The sequence below is a fragment of the Embiotoca jacksoni genome, unplaced genomic scaffold (assembly GCF_022577435.1).
Source record: "Embiotoca jacksoni isolate LCO1_2020_lvr unplaced genomic scaffold, fEmbJac1.0.p SCAF_5, whole genome shotgun sequence".
Taxonomy (NCBI): Eukaryota; Metazoa; Chordata; class Actinopteri; family Embiotocidae; genus Embiotoca; species Embiotoca jacksoni.
The window spans coordinates 18,872,431-18,895,830 of NW_027185403.1; the positions used below are offsets into that span (position 1 = coordinate 18,872,431).

The 23,400-nt window shown below is 39.2% G+C and overlaps 1 protein-coding gene across 6 annotated transcripts in view; it reads right to left on the minus strand.

Moving 5' to 3' along the window:
- Positions 1 to 8,188: 8,188 nt before the first annotated feature.
- The window catches only part of LOC138211149 (centrosome and spindle pole-associated protein 1-like), a 32,366-nt gene continuing 17,154 nt past the window's right edge, over positions 8,189 to 23,400 (minus strand). For 2 of the 6 annotated variants that reach the window (XM_069170828.1, XM_069170824.1), the window contains 16 exons: positions 23,132 to 23,170; positions 22,236 to 22,383; positions 17,374 to 17,502; positions 15,821 to 15,933; positions 15,417 to 15,566; positions 15,093 to 15,236; positions 14,209 to 14,322; positions 13,884 to 13,950; positions 13,497 to 13,623; positions 12,050 to 12,189; positions 11,829 to 11,963; positions 11,507 to 11,547; positions 11,358 to 11,418; positions 9,704 to 9,813; positions 9,382 to 9,538; positions 8,189 to 8,953 (listed from right to left, as the gene is read on the minus strand). In XM_069170828.1, the coding sequence (XP_069026929.1) occupies positions 8,844 to 8,953; positions 9,382 to 9,538; positions 9,704 to 9,813; positions 11,358 to 11,418; positions 11,507 to 11,547; positions 11,829 to 11,963; positions 12,050 to 12,189; positions 13,497 to 13,623; positions 13,884 to 13,950; positions 14,209 to 14,322; positions 15,093 to 15,236; positions 15,417 to 15,566; positions 15,821 to 15,933; positions 17,374 to 17,502; positions 22,236 to 22,383; positions 23,132 to 23,170 (1,785 nt within the window). In that variant the 3' untranslated portion in view covers positions 8,189 to 8,843. Of the gene's footprint in view, positions 8,995 to 9,381; positions 9,539 to 9,703; positions 9,823 to 11,357; positions 11,419 to 11,506; positions 11,548 to 11,828; positions 11,964 to 12,049; positions 12,190 to 13,496; positions 13,624 to 13,883; positions 13,951 to 14,208; positions 14,323 to 15,092; positions 15,237 to 15,416; positions 15,567 to 15,820; positions 15,934 to 17,373; positions 17,503 to 22,235; positions 22,384 to 23,131; positions 23,171 to 23,400 lie in introns of those variants that run through there. The other 4 variants (XM_069170827.1, XM_069170825.1, XM_069170826.1 and 1 more) reach the window with 4 other exon arrangements.

Sequence of the window (23,400 nt, forward strand, 5' to 3'; positions counted from 1 at the left end):
CCCACCTCTCAGCCTGGGTTTCTTCCTGTTAAAAGGGAATTTTTGTTCCCTCTGTCCAAGGATTTTCTCCCTTAAACCACTGGGGCATAATGTCTCACAGCTCCCATGAAATCAAAACAAACCAATAATTCTGAATTTGTGTCGCCTCTCTGCCTTGTCTCTTGTCTCGGGACCACAGGCTCAAAGACTAAAACGTGTTGCATATCTTCCTGTCTCATAACTGTCTTATCAATCTCTTCTTTTTATCCACCTAAATGACATCAAAGCAGTGAAGTAGAAGGTAAAAAGAGCTCTTTCGTAATTAAGGCATCAGGCAAGACATCAGAAACTAAATACTCAATTTGAGTTTCACAGTAAACTCTTTGCTTCTACCTTTAATCTGTGCAGTAAGACACAACTACTGTTTTCATTAGTCTTTGCTCTCTCATTTTCATTCTGCATCCCACTCTCATTTCTTCTTTTCCTCTATCTCAAACTCTGGATGAAAGAGTCAGAGGGGTGAAAAAAGGAAAGTCATAATAGGGTGGGTTAGAAGAAGGAGGGCGGTTGTTAACCTTTATAGAGATTTTAGATTTTTTTTTTTAACTTGCACTTATATTAATTAAAGCCATCAAACACACACAGGGACACACACACACACACACACACACACACACACACACACACACACACACACACACACACACACACACTGCTGCTAATTAAGGCATGTTTCCACCTGATATCTGCTACTTTGGCCTTGAATGCCTACCTCTTTGACTCCATCCATTGACACATATTTCATTTGACATCAACTTTCGTTCAGCGATGTCCACACTGCTTTTTCTGCTTATATAACTTTCCATATGGATGCATGTTGAGGTTGAGGTTTGTCAATGCAAGGGATACTCATTAAAAGATTATTGAAAAAGCAGAGATACATGGCTGCTGCGAATGATTGTGATGTTTAACAAAGACATCAGTGTATGTTCCCTGCCTTGCACGTTTATGGTTTCCTGTTGAGGTCTCAGTATGCAGACCTTTTCCTGCTTCAGGGTGCTTCAACTACAAGCACATCTTGTTTTTAATGAACATTAAAGTTAGAATTTTTTTAAATCTCTAGGCCAATTATCTGCAAGGCACGAGGGTCAGGTAATTAGTCAGGTAATTTGTAGGGGTGGGTAAAATTCGATACAGCTTAGTATCACAATATTTTGCTTGGCAATATCATATCGATAAATGGATGCAACATTTCTGACATGTTTTATATGTGTCAATATGACACTGTTGGCCACTGCAATAAAATGTATTTAATTGAACAGACTGAAAACTGTGTTTAATTAGACAGATTGTGACAAAGTGTCCTTTGGGGACATCATTTGCAGTTGAAAGAATGTAATAAATCACAATATATCACAATGTATGTTATCCCAATACTCTACTTTAAAATGTTTAAATTCACAATAATATTGTATCATAATTTAAGTATTGTGATAATATTGTACATTTGGGAAGTTTTGAGATTCTTAAGAGCAAACTCTCTTTATGTATTTTTTTCATTTTTTTATTTAACTGGTTTTACTTTGTGTTATCAATTTTTTTTTAGTTAATTGAAACTGAAATTTTGGTGCATGTGTGTGTGGGGGGGGGGCTGTAATGGGTGGGATTGTTTTTATTGTTTGCACTTTAAAATACTTTGTTTTACAGGGATTTTTGGAACAAATGATGGGGAAGAGACCAGGGTAAGGTTCCAGACAACAAAGGAAGGATAACATATTCCATATAATTTGAGAATACCTTGGAATCACCCAGGAAGATTGAAATTACTGGTGAGAAGGACCTTCCGGAAGGTCTTTATAAACCTGGAACGTGACGAATAAACGACAAAAAAAAAATTGAAATACTAGCCTATGAATATTTTGTATCAAAACTATTAAAAAAATTTCTCCTCGGGGATTAATAAAGTAAATACCTACCTACCTATTCATAACAGCAGTGATACAGATTTGCAAGTTATTCAAAAAAAGGTTTGAATAGATTCACCTTAGCTCCTTCTTAAGAAGAAAATGATGGCTTCAACATCAACTAGAGATGATGATCTTCTCCAACTCAGTGGACAAAGTGAGGTGGAGCAGTAGAGAAGAGAAGCTTTTGGTTCTTTGGCAAACCTAATATGACAGTTGTCTGTTTACTACCAACTCTATTACATACAAAAATATATCCAATACATAGACTCACTACCCCGATAGCCTTGTTGTTCGGCAAAACTGCTCCATAAATTTTTCCTGAGATTGTTTTCTTTGTTCTTTTTGTGCCCTTTGTTTTTTAACACTGGAGACACAATCAAAATAGTCATTAGGTGTTATTATGATATGAAATACATTTATCTTCCCCACAATGTGATTGATTGATGCCGATCGAAAACATGATATTCGAATTAAAAACACACCTGATGTGTGAAGAGCTTTATTCTGCTGCCACCGTGACTCAAAGCAGTCTTAAGAAATGAGTGGATGAAAATGTGTCGCAGCATCTGGCACAGCTCACTACAAGGTCAAGCTGTGTCCTAAAACCTAGGCTCAACATAGGTGACCCCAGAGTAGAATAAATTCTAACTGGAAGGTTTTTGTCACAAATCTCAAAAAGAGGCAAATTGTGACAAAAATTATACAGTATTTATATGTTAATATATTTTAAGAATATGCCAGCAGTTTAACCTGACAAGACTTGACATTTTTACATAAAGATATAGCCTTGTGCAGCTTTAACTCTGTTATTCCTCCTCCATCTTTTCAAGTGCTGCTGTTTTTCTCTGTTCCTGCACCCCACTGGGGAAATCCATAAATAGCCAAATAACAGATTTTACCAGCCAGAATATCTGGTTTATGCTCAGATAGAAAGAAAATAATCATTTTTTTCATAGTCTGCTGAGCAACATGGTCGAAACAAACCATCTTTCCTGTCAAAAATCCATAACTCTGCAGGTTGTTTACCTCAACCAATCGAGAGCAAGAATCTTGTCAATGCTCCTCTCCATCTCCCCATGTCCTGCAACAATTTTTTTTTCCCTCCAGCAACACACACACATACACCCTGCCCAGCGAGAGCCTCAGGGTTGATAGATGAGTAGCACTGTCATTGGTCAGCTACATCCCAGAGGTAGCATTAGGGATGGGTAGCACAAGTGTGCATTAGTGTGTGTTTGTGTGAGTGTGTGTCAGTTCAATTGGGTGAAGCAGTGATGTTGTATGGAGTGATCAAAGAATGAATCCAAAATTTTGTTTGATGCTTTCTGTCTTGAACTTTGTTATAATGGAGGGAGTAAGAGAGCGAGGAGCCAAACAAAGCAAGAGGTGGGGAGGTGAGACAGGCCAGGGGACAAAAAGGGGGCATGGGAGGAGAGGCAAAGGAACAAAGAAGTGAGTTTCACAAATTTTGCAGGAGATATAGTTTCATACACTGCAAGCAGAGTTCACAGTCTCAATCTGAATACATTTAAATATGTTCTCATCTTAATAATCATACTCACTGGGGCTACTGAAATTATCCCAGTCTGGCTCATGTGTATGAATATGTTAACTCAGTCTGAGGTTTATTGTTTGGTGAGGGACTTTTTAAGTTGTCCTGCGTAAAACACTACTGCCATCCAGTGGTGAGACAATAAAGTTACTTATTTCCAGATAGATGCAAGATATTTAACACATAAAAAAATACTCACCCACACACATGCATCCACTCACACACAATCTCACTATCTAATAGGCTACTCCAGTGGCAGGCAAATTTAAGAGACTGATAAATATTGAAAAAGGAAAAGAATACAAAAAAAAGTCAGATATACACTTAGCAGCTAACCGGGCAGCTATTAACTAATGCTTTCTACACAAAATGTTCCTGCTTGTGGGCCTAAAACTGAATTTGGTGATTATGGTCAAATATATTTAGATTTTGTAATTGATCAAATGACTAGGTTTAGATTGGGCACCTGTTTTTAGCCAAAAGGTTTTGATAAACTTCTTGTCCACTACCAGAGTGAGAAACGATTGTTGATGAAGACAGCAGAGGGTTTGGAGCTAAAGAGACAAACATTTGCTTTAGAATTTTGTGGAGACCAAAATAGAGAGGAAGGGGAAGTGAATTCAGTACTTACATTTCTTTGGTGGACAGAAAGTCCAAATTAATGCTAATTCTGCTGGAAGTGTAATTAGATAATTGTCATCCATAACATAAATGAACATGTAAGTGTCTTGTTCAAAGGTTACACCACTGCCCCCCAAGTGATCAAAAAACAAAATGTAGAAATACCGTTTTAAATCAAATTGAGACATTTCAGCCAATATGAGTAAGACCAATTAAAGACCACTTAAAATACCTTGCCAATAGAAATAAAATGTGAAACCTTTTTAAATGGGGACGTATAGATTGTTAATGGGGCTCGTAAGGGACACCTGATCTTTTAAATCATGAAAATGGACACAGGAGAAGTCAAGAGTACCTATGGTTAAGACATAATGCAAATCCATCATATTTTTTTGTCAGATGAAGTCTGCCTGTTAAACACCCTTTTTTCTCAAAGTCTTTTCCCATGGTTTATAACAAAGGCTTTCTTTTGTGAAGTTTTATTCTACAAGCTCCACCGGACAAACACTTTACATTTCATCTATTTTCACAGTCAACTTATTTGGCTGTGAAAATAAATGGAATTGGTCCAATTCCATTTAATAATGGCTACAATCTGATGTTTCCTTGTTACATGAAAAAAGCATGAAAAGTGGGCACCTAAAAGTGTGCCACCTGGCTCAGATGCTGACTGTGGAGATGCAGCAAAAGGCTTCCTGCTCTCCTCTTGTAGTTTGAGTTGAGCTGCTGGAAAGTTAAAGACCATAAAATTAGTTTAGAGCAATAAATTCTTTCAAACAGCTGAGGAAATTTTTCCTGAGGCAATCAATTTTGGATGAAGTTGCTGGTCACGCTTTGCTGCTGTGGCCTTCCTGAGTCAGTGTAATGCTGAGCTGGATGCAGTCTGTTTTTGTGTGTATGTGTGTGCGCGCTTGTAGGTATATTGACACTGGGGTGTCTGGGTGAGTAATGGGGGCATGACAGAGTTTAGATGGCTTCTATCCTCCTTCTTATTCGATGCTGGAGAAGGTCATTATTCATATAGAAGGCGAGAGCAGGAGAGAAAAAAAAAGGAGATCGAGTGAGTGACAGTTCTTGTCCAGGCAGGAAAGCCAGAGTGGGAAAAAGTGAGTGTGTTGCACTAGCGAGAAAGCATGAATGAGGCACAGAGTACTAAGAGAGACAAAGAATTTTAAAGCAGAGTGAGTAATAACAAGGCAGATAGATCCTCTCTTTTGGGATACTCCAGTTACGCTCCCAAATCCACATAGTTTCATATTTAACAATGCAACTTTCACATGTTTATTTCCCTTCCAGAACTGAGAAATGTTTTATAAGTAAGGACTGTGGTCAATCATCAGCTAAAATACAGAAAAGCTAAAAAAAAAAAAAAAAAAAAAAAAAAAGCATAACAGACACTCTAGTCTGTGCCATTACATCTAATCCATATTCCTATCACATAAAGCCCTAACGCAAAACTTGTTTATAAATATCTAAATGCAGATTTTGGTCGTTGCTAGCTGAAGGTTCGAACAATATGCAGTGCTTCCCATGCATAAACTTACTAGGGCATGCCGCCCAGGTATATTAAAGGCCGCCCAAGTATATTTGGCGATCCATTTTTGCATTTTTATTTACTTATTTTTATTTATCTGTCCGAGAGAGCGTTTCTATCAACCTTTCCTGAAACACACAGAGATCAGAGAGACTCTCAAACTGAGCTGAAAAGAAACGGGCGCTCACAAAGTAGGTAAATGACACAAATACAATAGTTTCGGCTGGACTACGGGGCCAGAGCTATAAAGCGAGTGTCTGTCACCTAGTGAGTGAGAGATCATAGTTACAATGCATGACTTTTGAAATTAAAAGAAAGAAAAGACGGAATGCATGTCAACTACAGATGGAGGTAATGTGAGGAAGTTATGTCATACAGTGTGTGGATGGACCAAAAATTAGAACAAGTAAAAGAAATAAACATTGTGTTGTTTTCTAGTGTGAGCTTCATCAATTGGAAATGTGAAGAAATTTATACAGAAAAAAAGCATGCACATGCTGTTGACTTCAAACTGTTGCCCCACCAACAGTTCATGTCTCGTATCTCTATGCTGTCCTTTTCTCTCTCTGCTCTCCCCTCACCCCAACCAGTCAAGGCAGATGGCTGCCCACCCCTGAGCCTGGTTCTGTCAGAGGTTTCTTCCTGTTAAGAGGGAGTTTTTCCTTCCCTCTGTTGGAGGTTTTTCTCCCTTAAAGAGGAGTTTTTTCCCTCCAACCTTTTGTGGGAATTGTTGAATTGTTGAATTATTGGTTTCTCTGTATAATGTTGTAAAGTTCTGCTGTAAGGACTTTAATGTGTTAAGTGCCATGAAATAACCGGTGCTGTGATTTGGCGCTATTTACTGCAAATTCAATTTAATGAAATTGAATCGAAAACCTCAAGACATATTAAAAGTCTTCTTTCTGTTAGTTATATGAAGTATATACAAACCCATTCCGAAAAAGTTGGGAAGCTGTAAAATTTAAATCAAAACAAAATGCAATGATTTTCAAATCTCATAAATCCATATTTAATTGTAAATAAACCAAAGACAACATATCAAATGCTTAAATGGAATTTTTGTTTTGTTTTAATAAAAAATATGTGCTTATTTTGAATTCGACGCGAGCAATATGTCTCAATTTGGGACAGTGTAAACAAAAGATGAAAAAAGTCATGTAAAGCTAAAAACAACCACCTGGTGGAACATCTCACAACTAATTAGATTAAATGGCAACAGATCAGTCACATGATTGAGTATAGAAGGTGCATTTCAGAGAGGCAGAGTCTCAGTGAAGATGGTGAGAGGTTCATCACTCTGAAAGACTGCGTGGGAAAATAGTGCAACAAGCTAAAAATAATGTTCCTCAACATAAAATTGCAAAGAATTTGGGGATTTCATCATTTACGATACATAAAATCATAAAAAGATTCAGAGAATCTGGAGAAATCTCTGTACATAAGAGACAAGTTCGAAAACCATTATTGGATGGTCATGATGTTTGGGCCGTCAGGCGGTATTAAAAACAGACACTAATCTGGAGTGGAAATCATTGTCTGAGCTAAGAAGAACTTCAGAATACCATTGTCTGTGAACCCAGTTCATCGCTGCATCCACAAATGCATGGAGCTGCATGTCTCTGCTCTGCCATTGTCGTCCCCACCAATAGTTCTATTCATGTTTTGGATCTCTATGCTGTCCTTTTCTCTCTCTGCTCTCCTCTCCTCTCACCCCAAGGCCGCCCACCTCCAAGTCTGGTTCTGTCAGAGGTTTCTTGCTGTTACAAGGGAGTTTTTCCTTCCCTCTGTTGGAGGTTTTTCTCCCTTAAAGAGGAGCTTTTCCCTCCTAGTTTATGTGGGAATTGTTGAATTGTTGGGTTTCTCTGTATAATATTGTAAAGTTCTGCTGCAAGGACTTTAAATGTGTTAAGTGCCACGAAATAACCTGCTTTGATTTGGTGCTATATAAATAAAATTGAATTGAATTGAACTGTATTAAAACGGAAGAATTGGCGCTGCTAGATGTATCTCCCGATGCTTTACTTCAGATATGGGACTGACTGCATTTCGATGAGCATCGATTGACATAATATAATGGATTTAGTTGCAAAGCTAAACTCAACAGCCAATAAATATTTTTCTTCATAATGTGTATGTGTATTAATTACTACGATGAGTGGCATAAAATTAAAAAAAAGATGCTGCAGCTGTCAAATTTACCATTACAGGTGAGTGGTATTGATTTGCTGCTCTAATATTTGGCAAAACAAAACTTGAATTACCCAAAATGTCAAACTGTAACTTTGTTAAGATAAGATGTTAAGATAATGTACATGTAATAGTAAGATAACAATTTTGCCAAGGCAGACTTTACATTTCTTTAAAGGGGAAAAAACGATCTGTATGTAATATGGATTTTACCATCTGAATAATCAGAGTACAGCTTTAGACATGTACATAAATTGCAGGCAGATAATTTGGCAGACATATGACATCTGATGAAGTTTTTGTAGAATTGAGGCTGTCAATGAACGCACACCATCAAAACACAGTCAATATAATTAAAATAGAATTTATTCAAAACATAAATAGTCAGAGACATAATTGTTGTCCACTGTGGGATCAGACAATGAACCTTTGATGGAAACAATAATTTAAAAAGAAGAGTACAGACCTCATTGTTTTTTAGACAGCTATTCATTGTTTTCGATGTGTGACAATAGCAACAAATTAATGCTGGGTTCAAATGGGCTCATTTTTATCATGTTCATGAGAAAAGTCCATATGACTTTTGGTATTTGCTATTTTGGTTTTGGTATTTGTTACATTGGACCTTTGAAATTTCCCAAAAGCTCAGAATTCACAAATTGTGACATTTTGCTGATGTTCTTGGAAATGGCAATGGATATGGAAGTAAATTTTTTGTTGAATGTTAAGCTAATATGTTGTAATTTAAGTTCCTAACTTAATGTTTGTGTAATAATGTTCAAACCGCCTCATCTTCTCCAGCTGTAATTTATGACTTTACATTCCCTGCATCAAGTTACTCGCCCACCAGCTTGCTAAATTATTTGCCTCTTCTACATGCCCTCTATATTGCTGTTGCCTATAGTAACAACAAGCTTACAAGTTCCATTTAAACCCAGCATAAAACCAACCATTATCTCATATTTCAAAGACAGAGAGATCGATTCTGTATTAAGCCATGCTGTCAAAAGTGGAAGGCACCAAACCAAGGTCCTATGTTGTCCACCCTCACATCCACGGATCTGTGGCGGCAGTTGTTAAAGAGCTCTGATGGTTTCGATTGTGAAGAGAAGACTGGGGAGGGGAGAAGTCATCATCAGACAGATCTAATGGTCCTGAAGAAACACAGGTAAGGAGCCAGCAGGTCAAAATTGGTATCCTGTGTAAACTTAGTGTACAGATGCACCTTTGAATTAAAGCAGTTGTTTCTGTTACAGCATTACTGCATGGGCTTCTACAGAACTCAGGGCCAAAAATATTCTGCCAAAAAAAGGGTCATTATATATGTTCAACAGGAACCAACAGTTTCTAAGTGGATATGAATTCTTGCTGAAATTAATGAGCCTCTGGATTTTTAAATCCATTACAGCTCTGATGTTAAATTTTAATTCACATATCTAAGAAAAATATTCAACTTCATTCCTGAAAAACTGTTTTGCTAACATTTGTAATAATTACATTAAAATGTGTCAACTTGCAGAGCTTAATATTTAAAGTCGTACCAGCTGTGTTGCCACGGCGACTGACAGTCAATGCATGACCTATCCTGTTCTGGCTCCTCCACTCATCTCCAGGCTCTGCTTCGTGCTGGAGCCTATTATCTGTGTGGGTGGAGTAGTTGTCATGATGGCCAATCGGCTGGCTGGAATCAGCTCGCTCCTAAAAAAAACAAAAAACACAGGTCATGAGATGGGATAAACAGTTAAAGAGATGTGTCTTGAAAAATAAATCCCTACAAAAAAATAACCCAGGATTACTTGATGTAGCTTTTTAGCTTACAAGCACACATTCATGGGCCACACGGCTGTTGTTTGAACAGAGTACCTGAGGGTACTGTGACTGTTTGGCCAGTCTCCTCCTCTCCCTGGCTGACAGATGATGGGTCTTCTCAAGTTCTGGGGTGTGTGGCACTGGATAGGCATCGCCAGGATGGTCTCAACACACCACACACACAAGCACACACAATCAAGAGTAAAAATCTGCCCCAGCCATTTCAACAACACAAATTTAGAGACAATACATTGTGCTGTGGTTTTTTGATATTATGGTACAATGAGATACTTTTAATCATTAAGGTAGAATTATTTCAAGGTATAAAGATTTGTAATTACATAACCTGTTTTCTCTCTTACATTGTGGAAACACGGCACTATTTTTTAAAGGAGACCTATTATGCTTATGTTTACCTTTTTCTATTCCTATTCAGGGACTCCACTAGACGGCCCTAAACTGCGAGACACCCACTAATGAGGCTGAGGTACGTCCAGCAGCAGGGATAAAAAAAAGATCAGGAAAGCCAGAGCAGTAGCCACGAGGGAAAGAGGACACACACCCCTTCTTGCTGTAGAAAATGCTAAAACAGACCCTCATGACCTAAACAGCATTATGACAGGGCTGCTCCCTGTGTGTATTCTGGCGTGTTAGCTTAGCTTGGTTCACTGTGGTGCAGTGCTTGTGACCCCTTATCTGAGGACAGAGAGGATACACTGGTCATAAGAACCAGAACCCGGGGTAAAAAATACCAGGATGTGAATGCAAAAACCTCCACAAAGCCCTCGAAGAAGGTAAAACCCTCAGACAAAATTATAATATTAGTAGATCAAACAAAGCAGGGCATGGACCATGAAGCCCATTTGGCATTTATTCTCCAAAAGTGGGGGAAAACACAATTTTCAAGTGATCAGGGACCTGTGAGAGCTCTGCTCTAACAGCACAGGTCACTGCAATACTGGAGGGGCTCCTCCACTGTAAAAGTAAGAAGATTAAAAAAAAGTCCCCTTAGAAGCACATAGTGATTATTGTTACAGAGCAGGAAAAGAAGAGTTAAAAATTTGGGAAGCAAAACAATTCAAAGATATCAAAGGGAAAAACATTTCCCACATGGAAGAATGGGTGGTAATTGCAGAAATATCCAGGTCTATTGTCATAATTTTGATCAAGGAATAAAGCCACGTAAATAAAAATAACTATTTGCATCAAGGCAACAGTAAAGTTGACTAGGTTAGCACAAACTTTCAAGGTCTCACTCTCGTTACACAAACTGAGTGCGAGAGAGCAGACAGAGTTATCAGGCCTCCAAATTACAGTGAAGCAACTCATTTGGTGACATTTGGTGCCCCTATTTGACAAATAGGGGCACAGCAATTCAAATTGTGGTTAAAAGAACACAGGATTTGCATGTCCAATGTACTAAAAATCCCCACAGCAACCATCCGTTGCACCTGTGAACAATGTGTATAGGCAGGAGGGTTTGAAGTAATCGAAGCTGCAGCAATTCAAATCTGTTGAGATCTTGCAGGTTTAATTTATGTTTGTGTTCCAGAAAATAACAAAATAGATCAGTGCTGTGATAGCTCAAAGAGTTTTGGATCCTTATGTGATATGAAAAACTCTGGTCACAGTCAACTGGCTGTACGATTCAAAAGAGGATTTTAATTAAAATTATTCAATTATAGTAGCTCCCTCACGGTGGTCTTACCAATGAAAGCACTCTCTGACTCCAGCAAAGAACCTCTTGCGGATCGTCTGGTCAAACTCCTCTGCAACGAACACACAACTATTTTCACAATTTCAGTCCAATAACTACAAGTTAGTTGACCCAGTACATACAATTTTTAATTTTCTCACCAGATGATAATTTTGCCCTGGTGGGGACAGGTCAAAATAATCTGCAACACAAGAAGGACATTATTTCCGTTATCCTCTTAAATAGCAAACGATGCAGACCCCATTTTAACCAATACAGTGTGTACAATCTGAAGGCTGTCTACTTGCTTTAGGATTAAGGAGGAGTAAATGCAGTCCATATTCTTTAGAAAACAAAATGGACCCAGCAAGATCAAATGTCACTTAGCTAGCTTAAACAAGCCCAACAAAAGCTACCAATATAAGTAGCTGCATTTAGGATGTTGTGTTCCATGTTCCATGCATTTCCATGTTGTGTTCTAACCATCCTGGACTGTAGATGTCTGGTTGCTGAACTGGTGATATGGATCCCCATAGTCCCGCCTCCGTCTGCTAGGCACACCTGTTTCTTCCAGTTTCCGATCCTCACTGGAGCCCAACCTGGGCTCACCATCTGCCTCTTAAAAATTAAGCATATATTAATCAGTCACAGCTATTAATGTTGGTTTGCAGTAAAGTCAAATTAAGACTGTACGACTGTATCACCATTGTCTTTGAGCTGAATGGAGTCGTAGATTTGCAGCACGTCTCGGGGCTCCATGTTTCTGGAGGTGGTCCTTCGGACCGGAGCCTGTAGTCGCAGCCTGGCCATATCAAACACATCCACCATTGGCCGCTCACGATGTCTGGACGAATGCAGACAAGCACACAGACAATGGCTTAAATGGCAAAGTCCTGATACTCAGTATTATCCATAAATAGTGAAAAGCCTTTCCTCTCTCAACCTTTGTTATCGACATGCCCTCAGAGCCATTGCAGATGAACTGAAGTACCCCATCATTGACACCACCATTTATTTCAACCAAATATTAATAACATTTAGCTAAATATTGCAACAATTTGTTTTCATCTTAATTTATTCAAATAGATTGAACTGTTAGGCCTGGGACACTGGATGCGTGGCGTGCGTGTTACTTGTTGCTGAGTGACGTGTTTTCATTTCGACGTCCATGTTTACAGATCAGAGCAGCCACACTGCCTGCGTGAGATGAGCGTCTCACGAATGAGTCATACCTAGCATGATGGTGCGTCAGCTAGGGAATAGACCCGCCTATTTTTCACATGCTGCACGCGGTTTCCAGTAAAAAAATACACAGGGGAAAGTCCTGTGATTACATGTACACAAATAATCATAGCAAAAACCCAGTGAAGCCTCTAAACATATCATGGCGACACTTTACGTGGTGAAGGGCGGCGTTTTCCCAGTGCTTTCTCCATTTCTCTCTCCCTCCTCTGTCTCAGAGTGAGTGCCAATACGCATCTTTGTGTGTCGCTCTGAACGAGGGTGAACAAAAATCCTGTTCCTGCATTTTGGTTCCAACTTTTCACTTGTCTAACCTCAAACATTCAATACTGATAGCCATTATCAAAGAGACACTCATTGATTCAATGATAGGACCTGCAGCCACAGCACAACTGTGGCACGCAGCTGGTGTGGAACCCCAGCTGTGCAGAGCGAGAGGTAACGCACACGCCTCGCAGGCAACGTGTCCAAGGCCTTCAATTCAAAGTAGATAAAAGGAATGGCTAAATGTTAACATAGCGAAAAGTTAAACTTCCATGACTCCAGTTTAAATTATTTGAACTGTTTTACCACCTCCTTTTAGTAGCTTTTTTAACCAGTTATTACTTTTAAAAAGTTGGAACTTCTTTGCCTGCTTGCTCACTTGCGTGCATGCAGTCTTGACACTGTTTCTATCTGACTCTTATGAGAATGACTTTTTCTTAAAATTTAAGTCTTTATTACTTTTTATACTACACTATCTTTTCACATACCCCATGCAAGTAGAGAAGCACTTGAACCACTAAATAAATGGATCCACAATTAAATCCAGTTTGTAGTCCAATAATAAATATGTGCAACGAATACTGCACTTCATGTGATGAATATCATAAGGTTATAGTAGGAGTGATGCATCTGCACAGGTCTGACCTGTTGCTCAGAGGAGAATCTAATTCCTCCCATTCACCCTGCTGCAGATGACCCTCCAGGCATTTTTGTACACTACGAAGCTGCCGACGCAATGCTGAAAGTTCACTGAACACGTCACGTTGGTCTCCTGAAAACACACAAACACACATAATATCCGTTACAGTATCAATACCACTATTACGACTGATTAAGCTTCAACTACTACTAGATAATATTACAGACATGAATGATCAAGTCAATGGTCAAGTAACAGTGGAACAAGATGGTATGGTCAAAACATTTTGAAATGGTCAATGGGAAACAGTGAACCTAGTACAAAGTTATTGTGGACTTGCACACTTGTTTAAATCTTTGCTGACAGTCTTTCGGTTTGTATTTATGCAGTACCTGCAGCTCTGAGGTGGTTCCTACAAGCCGGGACAGGAGGGGACTGGAAACCAGACAAGGAGCGCTCCTGGAAAAAATAAAGAGACAGAAAAAGCAATGAAAAGACATCCTTTACCTTTACTTGTCAAGGCAAGAAGTTACTGGAAAATCTGTTCTTTTAAACAGAGAAACTAGATTTCTGTCAGATGTCTTATCAAGAACCGGCAACTAAACTGAACAGAGAAAAGGACCAGATTTCTTTCAATGGCATTGCAGGCAAGTAGTAACCTGTGCAGAGATATTTTTTGAACTGTTAAAGTAGTCTGCGTGTATGTGAGTAACTTACAGAAATGGGGGCTGTGGAGTGCTGGCTGTCAACAGTGGGGGGTCTTGAGCTGTACCGGTGTAGCCCATGTTTCTTCTGTAGGGTAGGGATTGGAGGCGAGGGCTCCCTGCACACCTAAAAACACATAGCCCCATGCTCACAACATAACAGTTTCAGATATTACAGCTAAACTTCACTGGCTGTTCCCTTAGATTCCATCCAATCTTCAAAAAGAAAAAAACTATTTAAATCCAAAAGCATGTGTTGTAGTTTTCAATGCGAATGAAAACATGTCTTAGATCCAATGACTACACCTTTCAAGTTATCCAACAAATGAGAATTACGGCCTAGTGATTGTAAATGGTAAATGGTCTGCTCTTATCAGTCCCTCCAGCAGAATACCTTTTAGCACAAACTTTCACTTCAGTTTTTAAGATTAACTGATTCAGTTTTGGGGGTCAGAGGTTCAAAAGGTCAAGGTAACAGTCACATTGACCTACACTCGTGAACGCAATATCAGGAATGCCCTGGGGAATTTGGCAGGAGTTTTTATGCCAAGGACTCAACAATCACGGTCAAATTCAAAATCTTTCTTGAGTTTGAATTTGTGCTATCCATCCGTCTATTCTTGTGAACTTGAAGTCACAGATACACATCTCTGACACATACATGTGTGCTCATTACTGTGCACACATGTACTATAGTTTGCACGTAGGGGATTGTGCATTTTTGCACATACACTAAAAGTTTTTTCCCCCTCACACTTCACCTTTGCGACCCCATCCTCGGGTAAACTCTGGTGTCCATTTAGAAACTGTAGTGGTTGTAAAGATCATATTTTTAATTTCTAGATTCTTTGCAGAAACATCTATATTTAAAGCATTGTGTACTGTCAATGAACTAACCTCCTCCACCCGTGCCTGTGTCTCTCTCTCATACTGTCTTCTCAGTGCTGCATTCTCCTGCTTCTCTGCTTCCTTCTTTTTCTCATCAACTTCCTTCTTCCTCCGTTGAGCGAGCTGAATCAGCTCCTCATTCTTGGCTTTTTGCTGAGACAGAAAAGCAATACGAAAGAGGTTGATGAGGGCAAAATGAAGGGAAATGGAGAATTAGCGAGACAACTTTAATAACTGATCTACCCTGATCTAGTAAAATCAGATCACTTGAGGATCCAAAACAATTAGTAAACAAAGGTGTACCCTCCCCACGACTCAGTTTTAACGCCTAACCTCGATTTCCTTTCGTTTCTTCTTCTCTTGTTCTTCCTCGTACTCCCTTTGGATGTGAGCCCTCTGCTCTGCCAACCTTTTCTCCTCTTTCTCATCCTCCAGTCTGGTTCGTTCCCTCTCCTCTTCCTTTTTAAGCATTTTCTCCTCAATCTACAAACAAACGCAGGTTAAGTACACAAGACAAATCCACAAACACAATCTACAAAACTTTTCAAGAAAAGGAGGAAACAAAACTTTCGATTGTGCTTTCAATTTAGTGAAATTTTAAAGGCTACTTTCACTATAATCAACAAGCAGCTGAACAGTCCCTTCAGAGAACACACTGTCCAAAAGGCTGTCAAACAGTGATGTTTGATAAGACGTCCAGTAAAACCGCCAGTAAATGTACCTGTTTATACTGGTACCTGCTGTTTGAGGTAAGCTTTGTACTTGTCCTGCTCCTGGACCTGTTGCTCGGTGGGTTGGTTGCCAAACACTTTGCCTCTGGCAAACTGGGATGTTTGGACATGGGTGAAACCTACAAAAGAATTAATTTCATGACTCACACATTTTTGTCTGTTTTTGTACAATTCCTTTTTAAATGAAACTATATTCATAACATCTATTGCTGTACATATTCCTTGGTGACTTTCATGGAAATAATTTTACCTTATGTCTATCATTGTCTTTTTCCCACTGTTTATTCTGGTGTAGTCTGTGATGTTAAAAATAATGTAATAGCAAAACATTGCTTATACATCAAGAATTGATAGTCCCATATTTATAAATACTGATTTCCATTTCTTTTTATTTCTCTGCACCAGCGATAGCCATAGCCAGAAGAATTATGTTTTCAAGTTGTGCCTTCAAGAGTGCCTTGAAGGACTTTCTTCTAATTTAGCAGAAAGATTCAATTGGTACCAATGATGAACTGTTCAGATTTGGGAGAAAAAAAAGGTCAATGTCGCTGTGTCCCAAAGTTGATCCATTCTCATGAATATAACCTCTCAGGAACGCCTGGATGGAATTTATTCAAATGCAGCATAATCCTTTATTTGATTTCAAGGATTAATTGATTCGAGTTTTGAGGTCAAATGTCAAAGTTTAAGGTCACTGTGACCTCACATCCCTTCCATCTATCCATCTTTTTTTCTTAGTGCAGTATCTCAAGAAAGCTTTAAGGATATTTCTTCTAACTTGGCAAAAAATAATTGCTTGGCCTCAACAACAACATGATTAGATTTTGGTGGTCAATGGTCAGAGGTCAAGGTCAATATGACCTCACATACATCCTATCAGTCAGTGTCATTCTTGTGAATGTGATATCTCAGGAATTTCTTAAATTTTGGCACCGATATTTACATAGACTCAAGAATGAACTGACCACAATTTGGTGATTAAAGGTAACTGTGACCTCATAAATCACGTTTGTGGTTATTACTCAATAGTTTATACAATAATTAGGACAACATTTAACACAAATATCTGAGAAGATAAAATGATAATTATTATTTTTTGTTTATTATCCATCACCATAACTAAGGAATAGAAGGGGAGATAGCGCCCATAGTCCACATTTACGACAGATACCAAATTAGTAACATTATCCCGGGGTGTGCATCTAGACATAGCATTCATTCTGTCACGGAGATAGCAAGCTACATGACAGAAGAAAGCCTGTGGTTGGCCTGGGCGTGTGTCAATCAGAAAAGAGTCATCCAGTCAAAAGAGATTGGCGATATCAATGTGCCTTCAATGCATGCCTTCTTGGTAGAGCTCCAGAGAGAAGCTTAAGAGAGGAGATGTAAAACTATATTAAGATGGTTTTTGGTACTTAAAAACTGAAAAATATCTTCTAATGTTTATCAAAACTGTAAATAAAACACAGGAAAAGTGTAAAATACAGGACCTCTAAATATTATTACGGTACCAGAAAACTTTTCACTGGAGTCATGGATAATACACTCTGCTACTGTACCAGAGACCCTCTCGTTGGGGTCAGGGTGCTCTACCCGGCAGGCCATTGTGGCAGTTGCAGTTCTCCTCCGCAACTGCCCCGAGTTGCTGTAGGCCTCCTCATTCAGCTTGTGCATCTGGTTGAGGTCAGCTAGGTAACAGAAAAGGGAAGTAAGAATTAGGGTTGCAACGGTATATCTTTTTCACAGTACATACCATGGTATGGAGAATGATTGTTATCATATTATGTACAAGTGCTTATTACCGGTATTGGAAAAAAATATCACCATCTCCACTCCAAAAAAAGATGATACTCCAAAAGATAGTTTCACTGCAAATGCACTCCTTTCTCAGAGCAAACAAGTAAGTTTTTGCATAGCATATTTACAAGATAATATAACTTGAAATGCAATTTAGTACACGTATTAAAAATATACTAGAATTTAAGTACATTTCCAATCATATTCAAATTCCACTTAAGTACTATTCTTCAAAAGTATATTTATAATTAGTGCATGGAAATTGCTTTAACAGTGTATTTCTAGCAAGGTTACTCCAACATGTACTTAATCTGAGGTACATTTGAATACACTTAGTTAAAATATACTCATTTAAAACTTACTTGTGTTTAAATATACTTTAGTAAGTGTGTTCAGACTTCAATTGCATTATATTGCTACTTAAGTGCTACTACTACAACATATTTTAAGCTTTTACAGTATGTTTAAAAAAGTATGTTTAAACCATCCTTTAATTAAAGCTATACTGTAGTATACTTTCTTAAGGTGTACTTATCATAAATGTGGTCCATGATGTGATTAAATATATCATTTCTTCAGCATATTAATATAATATCAATGCAGAGTTTAACTGAAGAAATACTTTTTAATAGTACACATTTCTGTTAAGTATAGTGAAACTTAAAATGTAACATAATAGCTGCTAAAAGTGCAATGCTTTCAATTTAATTTAGTATACAGTGAACCCTCGCTATAACGCGGTTCACCTTTCACGGTCTCGCTGCTTCACGGATTTGCATCGTGCATTGTGTTCTGCATTCTGATTGGCTAAACAGTCTCTCCGCTTCTTCTCTACCTGTTTGTCAATAACGTTGCGGTTTAATATGTACACGTACGTAAAACATAATCGATGGTGGCATGCCGGTTTATAAGAATCTTTTTGCCCAGAAGAAAAAAGAGCGACAACAACTACCGATAACTATGTTCTTCTCTCGAAAAACCACACCTGCACCGCGGGCTTTAGAAGAAAAAAACGCTCCAGAGCGGAGTCAGGATGCAGCGGCTCAGTCAGAAGAGCAGTGAAATACACGTGAGTCACTATTTGTCCTACTGTACTTTGTATTTTTTTTCATAATCATTTTTCATTTTCTCCCGTTCTAATCCAATGACTCGGGTCGCAGTGGGGCGGTGCTGATCTCAGCAATTTGAAGCCTTCAGTTCGTATTGATGATTAAAATTATTATTTTACAGTACAGTAGTTATTTGTAAAAAAAAAACATTTATACAGTACTTTTATTTGTTAAACAAATGCTTGGGCCTGTAAAAAGGTTTTGTTCTTTGGTTTCAATGTATTATGGAGTATTTCATTGTATAATAATTGTAAAAAAAATAAAGGTTACTACTTCACGGATTTCGCCTATCACGGTTTCTATTTGGAACGTAACCCCCGTGAAAAACGAGGGTTCACTGTATTACTCAAAAGCATGATACATTTTGTGTTAATATATACCTTTGACCTAGCTGCTTTTAAAATGTTCCAGTTAGTAGACAATTTTATATATTCCAATTTATATTATACAGTGGGTACGGAAAGTATTCAGACCCCTTTAAATTTTTCACTCTTTGTTTCATTGCAGCCATTTGCTGAAATCAAAAAAGTTCATTTTATTTCTCATTAATGTACACTCAGCACCCCATCTTGACAGAAAAAAAACAGAAATGTAGAAATTTGTGCAAATTTATTAAAAAAGAAAAACTGAAATATCACATGGTCATAAGTATTCAGACCCTTTGCTCAGTATTGAGTAGAAGCACCCTTTTGAGCTAGTACAGCCATGAGTCTTCTTGGGAATGATGCAACAAGCTTTTCACACCTGGATTTGGGGATCCTCTGCCTTTTTTCCTTGCAGATCCTCTCCAGTTCCGTCAGGTTGGATGGTGAACGTTGGTGGACAGCCATTTTCAGGTCTCTCCAGAGATGCTCAATTGGGTTTAGGTCAGGGCTCTGGCTGGGCCAGTCAAGAATGGTCACAGAGTTGTTCCGAAGCCACTCCTTTGTTATTTTAGCTGTGTGCTTAGGGTCATTGTCTTGTTGGAAGGTGAACCTTCGGCCCAGTCTGAGGTCCAGAGCACTCTGGAAGAGGTTTTCTTCCAGGAGATCTCTGTACTTGGCCGCATTCATCTTTCCTTCAATTGCAACCAGTCGTCCTGTCCCTGCAGCTGAAAAACACCCCCATAGCATGATGCTGCCACCACCATGTTTCACTGTTGGGATTGTATTGGGCAGGTGATGAGCAGTGCCTGGTTTTCTCCACACATACCGCTTAGAATTAACGCCAAAAAGTTCAATCTTGGTCTCATCAGACCAGAGAATCTTATTTCTCATAGTCTGGGAGTCCTTCATGTGTTTTTTGGCAAACTCTATGCGGGCTTTCATGTCTTGCACTGAGGAGAGGCTTCCGTCAGGCCACTCTGCCATAAAGCCCCGACTGGTGGAGGGCTGCAGTGATAGTTGACTTTGTGGAACTTTCTCCCATCTCCCTACTGCATCTCTGGAGCTCAGCCACAGTGATCTTTGGGTTCTTCTTTACCTCTCTCACCAAGGCTCTTCTCCCACGATTGCTCAGTTTAGCTGGACGGCCAGGTCTAGGAAGAGTTCTGGTCGTCCCAAACTTCTTCCATTTAAGGATTATGGAGGCCACTGTGCTCTTAGGAACCTTGAGTGCTGCAGAAATTATTTTGTAACCTTGGCCAGATCTGTGCCTTGCCACAATTCTGTCTCTGAGCTCCTTGGGCAGTTCCTTCGACCTCATGATTCTCATTTGCTCTGACATGCACTGTGAGCTGTAAGGTCTTATATAGACAGGTGTGCCTTTCCTAATCAAGTCCAATCAGTTTAATTAAACACAGCTGGACTCCAATGAAGGAGTAGAACCATCTCAAGGAGGATCAGAAGAAATGGACAGCATGTGAGTTAAATATGAGTGTCACAGCAAAGGGTCTGAATACTTATGACCATGTGATATTTCAGTTTTTCTTTTTTCATAAATTTGCACAAATTTCTACATTTCTGTTTTTTTCTGTCAAGATGGGGTGCTGAGTGTACATTGATGAGAAATAAAATGAACTTTTTTGATTTTAGCAAATGGCTGTAATGAAACAAAGAGTGAAAAATTTAAAGGGGTCTGAATACTTTCCGTACCCACTGTATATAGTGAACATGGATCTATTTGCAACAAACTTACTTAAACATTCTGAAGTTTTGCACCCAGTGAGTGTTTAATAAAGCCCTGCCAGCATGGAAACAAGGACGTAAACCACTCTGGCTAACGGAGGACAAAACGACAGCGGAGGAGTCCTTTTAAACGTAATTATTGTTTGAAATCAAAAGAACACTTAACGAGACAAATGTTATAAAACCAAGGTGGCTTCGAAACTCAGTTTTATTAAAACTAGTGCACTAACTATGCAGTTACCATATATTATAAGTACATTTATTTTGTACTTACACTGTAAGTTCAATGTCAGTATACCTTTTGTACATTTGCAAAATTATACTTCAGATGCTGAAACTATATTTTAACACTAGTGTACAATTTTGGTAAGAAAAGGGAGGGAGGGATGGTAGGGGAGTTGGCCGGAAATACCTTACAAACCCAAGTATGTAGTGAGGTTAACCTGGGAACATCTGGCAAAGGTGCCTGTCTGGGAGGTCTTTAACCCCCACTAGAAAAGCTTCTCACACATCCCAGGAAGGTTGGGGAAATGGAATCTGAGTGGACCATGTTTAAAACCTCCATTGTGGACACAGCCACTAGGAGTTGCAGTTGGAAGTTATCGGTGCTTTTTCGCAGCGGCAACCCAAACAGGCGCTGCACCGGACCGTTTTAGTGAAAAGGGAGCTGTGTCGAATCCCAAAGCTTTCAATTTACCAGTCAGTTTATGTTGCAACCCTCACGTATGATCACAAGGTGTGGGTAGTAAGATCACAGTTACAAGTGGCTGAAATAAGTTTCCTCTGCAGGATGACCAGGCTCAGGCTTAGAGAGTTCCGACATTCAGAAGGAGCTTGGAGTTGAGGCGCTTCTACTTCGCACCCAAAGGAGTCAGCTGAGGTGGCTCGGGCATCCGATCAGGATGCTTCCTGGGCACCGCACTCTGGAGATTTTCCAGGCACGCCCAAATGGACACCCCAAGGTCAGAACCAGAACACGCTGGAGGGATTACATATCTCATCTGGCCTGGGAACACCTTAGGATCCATCCCCCACAGCTGCCTGCTCCCCTAATTGAGCCCCATGCCCACACCTGCCTGCAACTACAGCACTCAGCCTTACAGGAGAAACAGAGGGAAAAGCTTGTACCCAAGCAACCGGCGTTCTGTGCAGCAGCGGGAGCGGAGTCGCGCCACAAAGTCGCAGTTCCACAGAGCATCGCAGTGGACATAGTTGAGCTATTCTGAAGAAAGCTACGGAGCAATACCACAAGCCAGGCAATCATACTGACAAACAGACTATTTTCAACGGGCACTGCACTAGTAAAAATAATTATGAAATACCGTATCCTGTCATATCTTATGAGACTGTTATTATACCATGAAAAACTCATACAGTAGTGTAAAAAAGACACTACAGACCAGGACCTACCAATGAGGTTTCCAGTGCTGTCCCTGAGTGGGGCTCCTCCTCCACCTCTCCCCCAGGGCTGGTGGTTCTTCATGTCCGCCTCCAGCTGGACCTCGTAACGCTCGCTCTCCTCCCGCTCGAGACGCCTTCGTTCCTGCCGTTCCAGGATCTATGGTATATTATTTCTCAGTTACTTAACATTTGCAAATTGATAATTGTTACTTCGCAAATCACTTAAATATTCTTTATGAGCAGCTTATTTTCCTTAAAATGATCACTTTCTGACCCAAATATTACAAGAGTAAGTCTTTTCTACTTAACTGTATTTCACTGATAATCATCATTATGCTTATTGTGGAAATCTGAAGATGTCAAATAAAAACACCCAACTGTCATAACCTTTCAAACATGAAGTACAATGACAACGTCCAAACAACTGGAAGTGTTGACTGACTATGTTTCAAGTTCACGTTCACATTTTAGTTCATGTGAGCTGCATGTTCAACTCGTGACCTTTCAGTTCTAAAATATACCAGAGTGGTGCCACAGTTTCTGAATATGGAACAAAAACTAAATAACAGAAGCATTATGTTACTGTGCTACTATTACGCTTTTGTACAAACATGACACTCAACCAAAACAAACAGAGAGGATCTACCTGGAAAAGCTTTGTGTGAGCCTGCAGTGATCATTAAGGCTTGAGAAATAACTGGCCAAAAATGCACGCTAAGGAGCGATGGAAAGGATTGCATTATTTAGCAGGAAAATAAGAGGCAGATTTAAGTGGAACTAGAATATGAATTAACACCTTAAATGGAGAAGATTTCAGAAATACTTCTACAGCCAACTCTAACAAGGATCTAGTAATGTAAGTTAACATAGACCTTATCTTTTAGTCTTAACTAGATCCATTTTACCTGGTTGTGAAGTTCGCTGCTCCCTCTCCTGGAAGCTTCCTGCCAACATACCACAAACTAGGATGCAGTAAAAGTTATAAGTAATCTGCAACTAGTTTACTTTGTATTCTCTAACAATACGGGTTCTGGACAAAAAAGAACAGAGCCGAGGTGAAATTGCGCATATGCTCCCGATTCGATACTATTACAATACTTGGGTGCCAATTCAATAATGTAGTGGCCGTTTTTAGTATTGGGATCAATTGCAATTTGATTTTACGATTTATTGT